This window comes from Sinocyclocheilus rhinocerous, unplaced genomic scaffold, assembly GCF_001515625.1.
Source record: "Sinocyclocheilus rhinocerous isolate Xijiao unplaced genomic scaffold, SAMN03320098_v1.1 scaffold1476, whole genome shotgun sequence".
In the NCBI taxonomy this organism is placed as follows: Eukaryota; Metazoa; Chordata; class Actinopteri; order Cypriniformes; family Cyprinidae; genus Sinocyclocheilus; species Sinocyclocheilus rhinocerous.
Window position 1 is genome coordinate 36,357 of NW_015659224.1, and position 13,465 is coordinate 49,821.

Sequence of the window (13,465 nt, forward strand, 5' to 3'; positions counted from 1 at the left end):
CAACTTAAAATGGTCAAAATGAAGTACAGTGTATAGATGATGTTTGTTCCAAGTCACTTTTAAGAGCCGTTTAGTTAGGGCTGAAGGCAATCTTCCAGTTTCTCGAGTTGGTTTTATTGTTAGCTTAGTGTGTTCAAACATGCCAAAACATGCCAATAAATAAATTACTTTGGTCTCCTCTATTCAAATATGAAATGTAGTATCAAAATGAAAAGACAAACAGACTTGAGTAAGCCTCAAAATATGAATTTTTTTTTTTCAAAATAAACTTTGCTCTATAAAGACCGCAAACAGGTGGAGACAAAACCTCTGCGAAACAAAGAGTGGTTTTTACCAAAGAACCATTAGACAACTGATTGCAAATGGCAACAGGTAAGGCACTTGCATGTCCGAAGAAACAAAATGTCTAGTACTCAAATCAGCAGCAGCTGGGAGGAGGTACGCAAAACTACAACTTTGATCTCTTTGGGAGGCCATCTTCTTTTGGCAATCGTAATCATTTTGATTTGCAGAAATACTTTCCCCCCCCCAGAACCATACAGTTTGAAATGGGAACGTTCTCATTATATGCATTTTTTAAAAATGGGAAAAATAAATAAATAAATAAAAAGCAAAAAATGTTAAGTTCCAAATCATTGGGAATTTGCAAAAGCAATATGAAATACGTCTCACAGCCTTAAAATAAAAATAAGAACATAATAGTTTCATACAGCAGTGACTGAACCCAAGTGGACCATATGGAAAAAAAACCTTTCATTCAAATCTCACTCAAGTGCGTTTCTCTCAGATTTTCATTCTTCTTAATGAAAACTATTACTTTTCACATTATTGTATAAATAAAGACGATTCTCTTCTAATTCTTGCTTACACTTATTGCACAGGCCATATATATATATATATATATATATATATATATATATGACAAAATAATTAAGGTCAAGTTTAACCAATACTTGCAAACTTACTAGTTATCTTGGAGCACTAATCAAACTTTGTGTTCTTTCACAAATATCATACACCATCATGGTATTAAATTGACAAGCTCAAGCAAGTCCCCATGCCCACAATATGATAACAAACTGTGCATACCTGTTAAAACCTAACGTACATGACTGTCATTATCAGATGCCATTTCATATAGGAGACACTTTAAAAGGACCTTTTAAAGGACAATAGTGAACATCCTCTGATCAACTTGAAGACTGTATTGTACTAATGTGTTGCTGCTAAAGCCTTTTGCACATCACAGGCTACAATTTGTACAATAAACAGCTTAAGCTAAATTACATAACAGGAGCTACTCTAGTAGCAACATTTCAGATGTAGTTGATCTGATAAACACCAGCTGAAAAGCAAATAAGTGTTGTAAGACAAATAGCCAACCACATTCATGTTGCATTTTTCTCTGGAAATAGACAATAATTATGTGGCTTTGTTGATGTCATTCAAGTAACTATCAGGTTGGAATAACACTGTGACTTCAAAAAACATAAGCATACATTTCAGGTTAAACTTTAGTCTTAAAGTACTTTTGTGGTGCAACATTTTTATTAAAATTTCCACATAGGTTTGTGGAACTATACGGCTTTTGAAGGCAAGTTAACAAAAAAGTTGCCAATTAAATATTCAGGACTACAGTGTTTAATTTTAATAGCCAATTAGGTATGGATTTCTGTTTTTTTTTTTTAAAGCTTATGGTTTGGGCTTAGATTTTGATCATGTTTTAATAAAGCCATAGCTCACATGTTATCATGGAAATTTATTCATATCTAAATCTAAATCTGATTCAGTTTTTAAATAACTTATAAATACTCGCCTACCACCTTATTTGCTCCAACCAGTAATTTCTAGGGTTTGAACATTTCTATTATTATTAGTACATAACAAGTGTTCTGATTGGTTATTCCATAGCACCCTTTTAATTTTCACATTTATGTGCACCTTTAAAGTTTACAATTATCTAAATCAGATAAATTGTCTCTTTATGCTATCAAATCATCGTAACTGCATGATTGGTTCATTTGCAGTAGCACATAAACTTGCTGGTGAACAAACCGGGAGGCAAAATATCATGGATGTTGTTAGAATATCAACCAAAGGGCACAAAATTGGGTTTTAAAGTTTAAATTATGGAGATCAAACAAATAGTTGAGGAAAATCATCGCTAATTTAAAAAGGTCTGATTATGCGACCTATCGATGGGCCACATTATTTCAAAACCTTAACAGGTAGGGCTTCCTTTAGAAAGACAAAGAAAAGCCGTATCAACAAAGCCGTTAATGAAGGTCCAAGCCAGAGCATGCTTTAATATATATCTTCGTTAAAGCACAGACAGACACATGAAAAATGCAGTGCAGTTATGTAAAGGACTGCTGTCCAAGCCTGGCCTGATTGTTCTCATGAGGTGTCTTGCAGCCTCGGCCTCCATGGTCGCTCTCGATGGCTGTAGGACTGGATCGGTCCCATTCACTGAGAAAGCAGTTCTGACATCTTGGAGTCAGCTTTTCAAACTCTGCAACACAGTTGGAGTTAAAGAGAGCTTGGGGGAGCAAGAGGATTGCACGCAAAGAGCAGGCTCTTGGTCATTGTAGTCAACGGAGACTGCGGTGGACAGCGTCAGGTCCTCTGTGGAGATGGCCAAGTCACCTAGCTTGGCCAGTGAATTAGACCTTTTGAGTTGGGAGGACATGGTCAGTCCGGCGAGCCGCACACGGGTCTCGATCTCTCGAGCTCGCTGACATACCGAGCCCGGCTGGCCTCTGCGAATTCTCGGCAGACTGTCGCTGCTGGAGCTGCGTGTCAGGGCCGAGCCCGGTGCGAGCGTTTGCTGGAGGCCACTGGAGCCAGGGTGCAAGCTGGGGACGTTCCCCTCGTCCACTTCCATGTCCTCTGTGGCAGAGTCCTCTATGCTCAAGTCCATCTGTTCCGACGGAGGACCGGACATTTGCACCAGCTGTGTCTCCAGGTGGGCCCCCTGACTGAGCTCCGCCGTAGGCCTCTCACCACCCAGACTGAGCCTCAGGAGAGTGAGCTCTGTCACAGGACTGCTGGAGCTTTCCTTTCTCCCCTCGTCCTCCCCTTCCATTCTGTCCTCAGTCTCCAAGGAATAACGCAAATCCTGAGGAAGGTCTTCACAGCTCGGTTGCTTGTGGCAAGTGTCCGAGTTGGCTCGACCGAAGCAACGAATGCACTGGCAGTGCCCGCTGCTCATGTGATGCAGAGAGGCAGGAGGAGGCACCTTATTGGCGGAGACAGGACTGAATTTGTGTCCTCTGGGGGCCTGGATGGACATACTGGGCAGGCCAGTGTGACGTGACAGGTTAAGGCGATGGGTGCGACGTTCGCAGCGGCGGCCGCTGGGCAGGCGCAGGCAGTCTCGGCACGACTGATATGAGGGCTTCACTTTGTAGGGGTTTCCAATGCTAGCACTGTCCTAAACCGATGAATACACACAGGCAGGGAGAATGCATGGTTAGGTTTTTTAAAGGTGTAAGAGTACGGGATGCTTTAGAGAATGTAAAGCGTTTAGGATGGATTCACAGAAAAGAGCTCTTTGAGCTATAAGCTTGCATACAAGCCAGGAGAGCTGCCGCTACAGCTAAGACGTCATACTCACGTCAAAGCCAGAAGGGCAGCTGCGCTTCCCGGCCAGCCTGTTGCTGTTGTTGGCGTTCTCGTTGTTAAAGCGGTTCGAGTTAGCCAGGCTCTTGTCTACCCTCGGCATCTTCTCGCCACGAGCTAAGGCGGCCATCTCCGCCTCCTCCTTTTGTGCTTCCTCCTCGTCCTCCTCCTCCACCGTGCTAAACTCCAGCCTCAAGCGCATGTCCTCTATAGGCTCCAGTCGGCCGCAGGTCTGGGCCGCTGTGCCCTCCCCAGGAAGGGCCAAGTGAGCCATGGGGAAGCCTTCATCGTCCAACAATGCATCCCTCTCTACGTCCTCAATCTCAATAAAGACTCGTTCCATGCCTAAAAGCGGAGGACCTCGAACTGGCGTGGAGGGTTCACTGTCCAGAGCGGTGTCTGAGAGTCGCCGGAAGTAGTAGTTGTAATTGAGATGGTCAGTCGGCTCTTCTCCGCAGCAGGAGGAAGCACTTGCTCCACCATGGCCCCAAGCGGTCTCCTCTTGATCGGGGTGCAGTGACGAAAATTGAGGAGTCTGGTCACCACTGGCAGCTGAAGCCTGAAGGCCCTCCAGCGAATACTCATCACCATCTGGTTGCCAGAGTTTATTGTGTCTCTGCTTGCTACAATGACAGGAAACAAAAGTAGCAGTCACCTCTTGATTGTGTAAAAAAAAGAAAATACAGTCAAAGAAAACTGACAAGACAATAAAAAGCTAGGTTTGGTCCCTTTAGTCCATGTTTGAAAGACTATGTGGTCACCAGTAACAGTTGACTTTTGGATGCTTGTGTCCCCAACAGGCTGTCTAACTAATACGTCTTTCACTAGAAAGAACTTGCTGTGACCCATTTCACTAGCACCAAACCAGCATAAACCACCCTGGACCAACATGGAAATTCATGCTGTTCTAAAGCTGCTCTTTTCACAATATTCACATCGACATTCACAACGATTAACAAATGTGCAAAATAACAATTGCACATATTAAAATGTGTATGCATAAATTTATATGTGAATACAAATGCAAAAAGAGATCTATATTAAAAAGAACATGCGTGTAAATATCTTGGCTTTTCCCACCTGGCATCTAAAATCCCCTCGTACTCAGCAAGTTGTTTCATAAAAGCTGGATTGGGTTGTGCTATATTCCTCTTCTGTTTGACAAAAGTGCATGCCTTTTCAAGTGACCATCCATACTCCTTCATAGCATAAGCAATGATGGTGGATGCTGAGCGACTCACTCCCATCTTGCAATGTACAAGGCATTTAGAGTTGTTTTTCCTATATGAAAGACATACAGGGCATCCAGGTCAAAAAAAGCTTTTTTTTTGGTACAATACTTTATTGAGTGAAACAGCACATGACAGAAACAATAACACACATTTCTAATATTGTTCTAATCATAAAAATGAACTCACTTGGCTTTAACTATAAAGTTGTAGGTTTCATTCCAGTGTGCCAGCAGATCTGTAGTCTCATCATCGTAAACACGGATATTACAATAACAAAAGGTACCTGGGAAAAAGTTGTCAATCTCTCTTGTGACATTGAGGATATACCCAACCCTGCATAAAAATAACCCGATGTTAGATTGTTTACTGCTGATTTGTGTTAAATACGCATTATTTTAACTCAACGCACAGTCGGTCGATGTACATCAGCACTAACCCAGAGTCTTGAAGTTCCTCCAAGTTGGATGCATTCCATTCTGAGCCCTGAAATGAATGAGATGTACAACAACCATAGTTTTATTTGTTTTAGAGTCTTAAAGCTCCCGTCGATAACCATGTAATTTTGTTGTAAACTTAAAGGTGGCTAAGAATGATCAAGTTTTGACCCTGTTGTACTACAATTATGATTTAGGTGTAAATAAATACTGCATTAAAATGTTTTAAATAAAATAAAAGTATAATAATAAAAAATTTATTATCCAGCCTTTTTATTCTTGACAGTTAATCATATCTGCAGTCTCCTGTGTATGCTTGTTGACAGTGTAAATGCTGCAGATTGGCCCTTCTTACCATTTGTGAACTTATCTGTAATGTTTTGGTGTTTTCAATAACCAGAAGGATTTTTTTTTCTGCGGATTAATCCAGAATCGTCTGAGAAAGCAGGGCAATGCATTAGTGCATGCATGCAGGTTTGGTTTTTTCCTCCCAGCCCTATCAGTGAACTCACACTATGTGCTTTGCTTTTTAGGTAAGCAAACATCTTAAGCAAACAAGAATCAAACATGGATGGCAGAGAAATCTTGGAGGAAGCTTTACCAGGTACAGATGGTCAAATATGAGTGTAGCCTTGTCCATCTGGCCCAGGATAAGCAGCATCTCATTGTCAATAAACTCTTTATACTCCCTCAGGTTGCAGCTCATATGTTGTTCCAGTTCATTTCGGATCTACAGAAGTGAAAGGATTCAGTTTAATGTTTCTTCCATGGCTGATGCATTCATGTAAACCATGACACAAAAGCCTCATTACATATACCTCCTTAGAAGTAATATTTTCCAGGTCCTGAAACATCATTATGTTTCGGAGTTTGGCTTTGATCATACACTCTGTTCTCTCTCTCTCTGTTGGCCTGTGCATGACATGAAAAACAATGTTAATATAAGCTAAATCATTTAGGGTTTTAGTCCCATAATAAGCTCCCAAAATAAAATGTTAGTACCATATAAGAATATTCAATCTTATTTTACCACAATCAGTTTATCAGTCTGCTGTAGCATGTAAGATTTATACTACTTTCCACTAATATCCGCTGACAAATAACTCACTGATCAGAAAACATGACTGGCGAGTCAGGCCGTGTGGTCTCCAGATCTGTCATAGCATTCCACTCATTGATACAGCTCTGCTCTGAGGAGATGCAGCTCTCATAATAGCCAACCCATGTAAGGGCCATCCCTCCTGGAAAATAGTTGTATCTGCGGGACACCTCACATGCTTTGTGCATCACCTGGAGGGCAGACCTGCAATATACATACATACAGTCAAACATAAACGATTTATCAAGTACGTGAAAACACACTATTAAAATATCAAGAGAGAAAAAAAACACACACTATAAGAGGATACGTAATAGTAAACGTACCACATGGCCTGGACTGACACAGGCTTAAAAACATGTAGTCTCCCTGCTGTACTCACACTGAAACCTCTGGGGGATGAGATGAGAGGGGTTTAGGCATGTAAAACACGAGCTATGACATAATTCGTGATTATACAGAAATGCATAAGCAGGCAGCAGGACGATGCTACTTTCCGGGGTTGGTCAGTGGAACAATTTTACGCCACAAACCAGTGGAAAATTCTCTCTACATAATGCATCTGCCAATAGCCTCCAGGTCACATGCACAGAAAATATAAACATGTTATTTCGTACTGAACCTGTAGAGGTCATTCTCTGTACACATATGTGACCCTGGACCACAAAACCAGTCTAAGTCGCTGGGGTATATTTTTAGCAATAGCCAAAAAAACATTGTATGGGTCAAAATTATCGATTTTTCTTTTATGCCAAAAAATCATTAAGATTATGTTCCATGAAGATATTTTGTACATTTCCTACCGTAAATATATCAAAACTTAATTTTTGATTAGTAATATGCATTGCTAAGAACTTCATTTGGACAACTTTAAAGGCGATTTTCTCAGTATTTTGATTTTTTTGCACCCTCAGATTCCAGATTTTCAAATAGTTGTATCTCGACCAAATATTGTCCCATCCTAACAAACCATACATCAATGGAAAGCTTATTTATTCAGCTTTCAGATGATGTAAAAACTGGTCCCCCTGCAGTCAATCAGAGTAGCAAATCATGGCTGCTGTATCGCAACTAAAGTCTGTTGGTGTATGGAAATTGTGAGAAAATAAAACGCAAAATTAAATCTTGAGGAACGTCACACAACAGGGCAAAGCAATATTGATACAAATCCACTTTTATGATTTATGACTGGTTTTGTGGTCCAGGGTCACATATATAAAGTGATTTTAAATGTGACCAAAGATAGACGGTGCATTTTTATGTGTATGGTATACGCAAGCAATCATGTAACTGAGATAAAAAAACATTTATTGAAACAAAGTAAAAATGAGTCAGGAAAATCACTATGAGTTAATTAAGGATAGGTTTTAACCTATAAATAGGATTTAACCTTTGCCTTACAGGAAGTGAATTAAGATATTTACCCGTCTCCATCCAAGTGAATCTTGGTATCACTCCAAAGTGGAAGAGTCATCCCAATAGAGCAACTTTTACTACGACAAACAAACAAACAAACAAACATTAGTGTCTACCAATAAGTGTAGCATAAAGAATGCATTCAGATCATGACCGGAGTGACCGGATTGATTCCTACCTGTCCTTATTTGTAAAATCCATCCCAAGCAGTATGTTTTCTTCAGTGTCTTGATGCCCATTTGTGTAGACAACCACCATGTACCGCACATGGTCCGTCCAACCGCTTTCTAACCTAACAACCTGTTGATGGAGATGGTGTACGTTGGTGTATGCACACTGTGAGGAGTAGCCATTCCTACATTGTACTGGACACAATGTACGTCACTTACTAATTTAATTCTGTCCTCGGCACGGAGTGCGTTTATCATTACTTGTAGATGCTGTGGTAGATCCCCTTTAACAATAACAACAACAACAAAGATGAACAACAAAAATCTGAGTTTTATGGACAATAAACCACTATTTTCATCAACATTAACAATGTAGCAGAAGTTGTTAATGGAAAATCCACTTTTACTGTTGTGGTTCAGGGCTGTAACCACCATACTTCCTCCCAATAATCAGAAATGACCAAATTGCTCACACCAATATTTGATCATCTTGATGCTGTTCTGCTGCACTGCATTACGCACTGATATATTTGTTGTTATAATGACAAAAACCTTTAAAAGTTAAATTTTCAAGCTGTTTTGCCTCATCAACATCTAAATGACTGAGATGGCCAATCAAATTAAAAAAAGAAGGCTTTACTGTTCACAGAAACCAAAAACTTCACTTTTAACTGTGACATAGTGCGAGGTAAGATGAAAGCAGCCAAACATTTAATATTTGACAACTGTTTTATGATAGAAATGTTAAACAACTGACAATAATATCCAGTGATGCAAAATACTTTTCATTAATTCCCTTAAATCCTTAATTATTTAATTTGTCAAATTCTTCACACATGAAATTGATCATGGTTCTGACCTTGTTGTGGTTTACCTGCATTTTTATGATGGGTGGGTGTTCTGGGCCCTTGTGCACTGCTGCCTTGCTGTAAAAACAGAGCTGCCCCTTTTACCATGAAGAAACTTTCACTCAGGCTGAAATAGGCCACACATACAATTATGAAGACACTCCAGAATTAAGATTAATTATCATAGTTAAAAAAGGATGAATGGATTAAATAAGATGAATAAAAATAGCACCGACCTTAGGTTTGCCTTTCGATCATCATCACTGCCTATATCCTGACAAATAAAACAGCAGAAATGGAATTACAAAGGGCCCTATACTGTATGTCTGAAATTACTTTGCATATATCAATCAGTTCTGAATGCCTCTATTTATGGTTTAGATATACAAAGTCGTTTGATTAGATGGGTACAGAAATGTAAGCCTTAAACGGAATTCTTTAAATAGTACACAAAAATGCTTTATGTTTAAGCAAAACAAAACAGTTTGGATAGATTTAGGGCACATTACAAAAAAAAAGAAAGCCTCAGGGATGGCCATTACTGTGGGCTTATGCTACAGTAGGCTAGCTCATTAGTGGGCTGTCTCTAGAAGCCTGAACAGCAAAATCATGACAATATTCTGGGTCCCATGATTGGTCAGTCACCAGGCAGAGTATCTATTCAATGACATCATTGCAGTGAGTGTGCTGAGAGTAGTGAGGGGAAGAATCGGTTCTTTCGAAGAATTCGTTTCAAAGAACCGGTTCCAAAAAAAAAAAAAAAAGGTCATGGAGTAATTTAGTCTGGTCTTATTTATTTTTAATGTGCTCCTGTTAAGTCAAGTGAAACTAAATTTATATTTAGAAACTAATAATAATTTATATTCATATTAAACTGTATGAAACGTAATTTACCTCTCTTCTCTGAAAAATGTTTTTGCATGAGCTTAAGAAAATCGAATTTATTAAAATGTATTTATTATCGTTTGTGCGCTGATAATAAAACCCTCAAAATCGTAAACATTCCAATATGTTTAATTCTTCACATTACTTCACGGTAAATAAAGTAACACAACTTTTTGCTATTTCATTCATATTCCAAATGCACTTAATATTACATAACTTTAAACTCATTATCAAAGACACGAGCCAGAACAGAGAGTTCTCGGTTAAATGAGGCGTATACTCGTAAACCAATCTGACACAATTCAGTTCAATTGTAGACAGGTTTTATGAATCAGTTCAACCGATTCTTTGAAAAGATTCGATTCATTGATCAAATGATAATGAGGTTCGTTCACGAATCGTACATAGTGAGAACTGCCAAACGCTCAATTGGTCACAACTCACAAGTATCATATTACTAAGAAACTGGTGTAAAGCATATTTGTGGTATGGTTGAATTGATACTGCGTTCAGTATATACAAGGCAACCGATTTATTACCACTTTATCCCCAACACACCCAAATAAGGTAATGTTATTGAATGTAGGGTAGGATAAACAGTGAAATAACAATTGCACCATGCACACAGTCACTAAAGGAAAACAATTATCATAAATTTCAACCACATACACAAATATATTTCACAATTTCAACAAGAGAAGCATAATTCAGCACTGGCATGCGTTGCTTTGTTTTGTTTGGGCAAGTCAAGTTAATTCCCATCATCATCCACACTGCCTAAAAACAACCCCCTCCTCGCTAATGTGAAAACTTCAGCATGCGCTCGTCTACAGAGCAGGTTGAACTCGGTGACTTCTTGTAGTATCACATTTGCACATCATTAGAAAGGAGAAATGATCCCCGAGCAACAGGCCCGGCTAATATTAGCAGTTTAGGCACTATTTACACATGCATCCCCGGCATTTCCTCCGCCGGTCAGCCCCCACTCACCTCCCCCGCGTTGGTGCTGGCTGAGGATGCGGCGCTGGGTGTAGGGGAGCGCTGCAGAGTCACCAGAGCCATGGCTGTGCTGCAAAGCGTTCAGGGAAACCTCACAGGCGCTCCGGTCCGAGATATCCTGTTCTGGACCCGCCAGTGACGGGGTTAATGCATTCAGAGGCGCATTAAATCTATTTAGCGTAGCGATAAACCCATCATCGGCTTTGTCATCCAACTCGGCGATTCCGCAAATTCTCATTCACGTTAACGATGCCAATAAACAACGGTCTGTGCTCTATCTTCCCGGCTGGAGCGTTGATTTAGTGGCCAGACATAATGGACCTTGTTTCGGGACCGCCGTCCGTGGTTGGTGTAGTTCTGTGATCGTCTGCGTTAGATATGGGCTTCTGGGCCAACCGCGTGAAGGTGACTTGCACTTCTCCCTGACAACAGTGCATCCTATGCAGACTCAACACCCAATCATCCACATATACTACTCGAGCCGTTATGATGTCGACTATCTCGAAACTAACGTAATGCTTAATCGCCAGATTTTTCCTCCCTATGACGACTAGAAATTTGTATGGTTCAGCAACCAAAAATGGAGCTGTGTGTTTTGTCATGCAAATTGCATACCCCAAAATACCTCATGAAAAAAAACAACATTTGTGTAACCCAAGTACATCTGCATTAGTTATAGCTCTCCACTGAAATGTTGACAATTTTTTAAATTTAGCAGACATATACATTTTAAATTATTTTCAATTAATGTGGGCTTATTCTATCGTAGGTTATGCTGATTTTTACTCTTCCTAGAAAAATCAAAAATACTGAAAATATTGATGACTCATCTTGCAATACACAAATATTTTCCCAATCAAATTCTCTCTAGAACAAAAATGTCCTTTCCCCTGCAGTCAATCAGTGTAGCAAATCATGGCTGCTGTATCGCAACTAAAGTCTGTTGGTGTATGGAAATTGTGAGAAAATAAAGCGCAAAATTAAATCTTGAGGAACGTCACACAACAGGGCAAAGCAATATTGATACAATCCACTTTTATGCTAAATGTATTTGGAGCTTCTGAAACCTGTAAAAACTTTAATATACATAAATATTATGTTTACGATCATATAATTTGCTGTGATCTACAAATATGTCAGAAAGAGTTTACTGCCTAAGTTTGCTTTTGGGCCGCTACTACACCAGACGCTTGTGTAGCACCTAAGCAGGCCTGCATGTAGTCCATTTGAAAAACATCAAAACAGGAGACAAATTGACACTTGTGTAACTAAAGACCCAACAAAACAGTTTGACAAGTTCTTGGCATCATAAACATTTCTAAAGAAACAACACCAAAATCAGATTTTTTTGAGCATAATGTGTACATAGAAATTAATTACTATTTATTTAAAAATCTTGAATTTAGAATGAATTTACATAACATTTAGTCTATGGCAAAATTATGACATTAAACATTATGGCCTTTTCCACTATTAATCCTGAGATTTCACAGATTCAGTTTTCCATATGCTGTTAAGGACATGTATTGCTGGAAGACTCGGTTGTTTCAGAGCCATGCGGCCTTTCCATGTTTTTTTGTTCCATGGTGCTTTGCGTTGATTCCTGAAGGCTCTGCCCTGTTGTTTCCATGGGCAAAAACCAGGATGCCACTGTGCCCAGCAAGCAACATATTAAGTACACAGACAGAGTCAGGTAAACGGATGACTTCAGAAGTACCTGAAGGCGACAGACACAAACGCACATACAGGAAAGCATCAGTACATGTTCAATACACCTTCATCTTCTTATGAAACCAGAGGAATGCTTTACCTGAGCAATAAATGGTGTGATGAGAGCTCCAACACGAGCCATCCCACTGCCTGTACCAATACCAATAGCTCTGGTTGCTGTGGGGAAAACCTGAGGAGGCCAAGACAAGAAATAAAGGAAATTGCATTTTAAATGAAAATTCTACTGAGCATAATTAGGCGCTTTACAATGAAGCCTCACCTCAGGTGTATAAACATATGCAACCTGCCAGCCCCCTGTTATACAGGCTCGAGCAATGAAAATAAAGACTGTGAGAAGTGTCCTGGAAATAGTTAAGTAAAGAAAAACGTCACTTACAGTGGCTTAAAAATATTTAGGCCTTTCTTTTTCTTACTTTTGCAATTACAAAGTTTTTTTTTTTTTGCATCAATGTACCTTTGTGTGCAGGCATACAGTGGCAAAATCGACACAGAGAACAATAAAAAACAAACTGCCATGCTTTTTCTCCTGCCAATTCGATCAATCATCCACAGGGTCACCAGAATACCTATTCTGACATCGAGACACAAATTACAAAGTTGTCTATTAGTTTATATGTAGATCATATAACAATGTTTGCATTTAAGTTGATTAACTAAAAACAACATGAGAGGAGAGAATTACTTATGGTGTCACGTCACCTGGAAATTCTGCTAAGGTGGTCCACAAAAGGTCCACATAATCATGAAAAGTCAGATAATTGCACTCCAAACTGCACCGAGGTTCCATATTTGAGTTGTCGGTGGCTGGAATTAGACACATTTTTACTGAAATTCACAACACATTGTGCTTAACGTGTTTTAATTGTATGGGAAATTATTAAAGAAATGACGGTCATTACTATTCAAAACCTGTTGCATGTGCTAGCTAGATATTACTTTCTATGATGAGTACAGAAAATTTTACACTAATCTTCAAAAGTTTGGGGTCAGTAGTCCAAAGTGACAATAAAGGATTTTTTTTTATTCATCA

The 13,465-nt window shown here is 39.4% G+C and overlaps 2 protein-coding genes across 3 annotated transcripts in view; both read right to left on the reverse strand.

Moving 5' to 3' along the window:
* Positions 1-1,335: 1,335 nt before the first annotated feature.
* On the reverse strand, positions 1,336-11,287 carry LOC107723353 (protein phosphatase Slingshot homolog 1-like). 2 transcript variants are annotated; one of them, XM_016531929.1, is made up of 15 exons: positions 10,696-11,287; positions 9,057-9,094; positions 8,847-8,947; positions 8,192-8,256; positions 7,981-8,102; positions 7,811-7,879; positions 6,713-6,778; positions 6,396-6,590; positions 6,106-6,199; positions 5,889-6,017; positions 5,290-5,336; positions 5,040-5,186; positions 4,702-4,902; positions 3,617-4,244; positions 1,336-3,433 (listed from the first exon to the last, which is right to left on the reverse strand). In XM_016531929.1, the coding sequence occupies exons 1-15, from the start codon at positions 10,765-10,767 to the stop codon at positions 2,498-2,500; spliced, it is 2,910 nt and encodes a 969-aa protein (XP_016387415.1). In that variant the 5' UTR covers positions 10,768-11,287; the 3' UTR covers positions 1,336-2,497. The 2 variants fall into 2 exon arrangements, with proteins under 2 accessions (XP_016387415.1, XP_016387414.1); XM_016531928.1 differs by having other exon boundaries at positions 5,263-5,336.
* Positions 11,288-12,163: 876 nt separating this feature from the next.
* The window catches only part of LOC107723362 (synaptic vesicle 2-related protein-like), a 5,208-nt gene continuing 3,906 nt past the window's right edge, over positions 12,164-13,465 (reverse strand). Inside the window, exons 11-15 of the mRNA XM_016531949.1 lie at positions 13,135-13,239; positions 12,890-13,001; positions 12,695-12,776; positions 12,515-12,604; positions 12,164-12,421 (exon numbers count right to left, since the gene is read on the reverse strand). Of these exons, the coding sequence (XP_016387435.1) occupies positions 12,218-12,421; positions 12,515-12,604; positions 12,695-12,776; positions 12,890-13,001; positions 13,135-13,239 (593 nt within the window). The 3' untranslated portion in view covers positions 12,164-12,217. The remainder of the gene's footprint in view (positions 12,422-12,514; positions 12,605-12,694; positions 12,777-12,889; positions 13,002-13,134; positions 13,240-13,465) is intronic.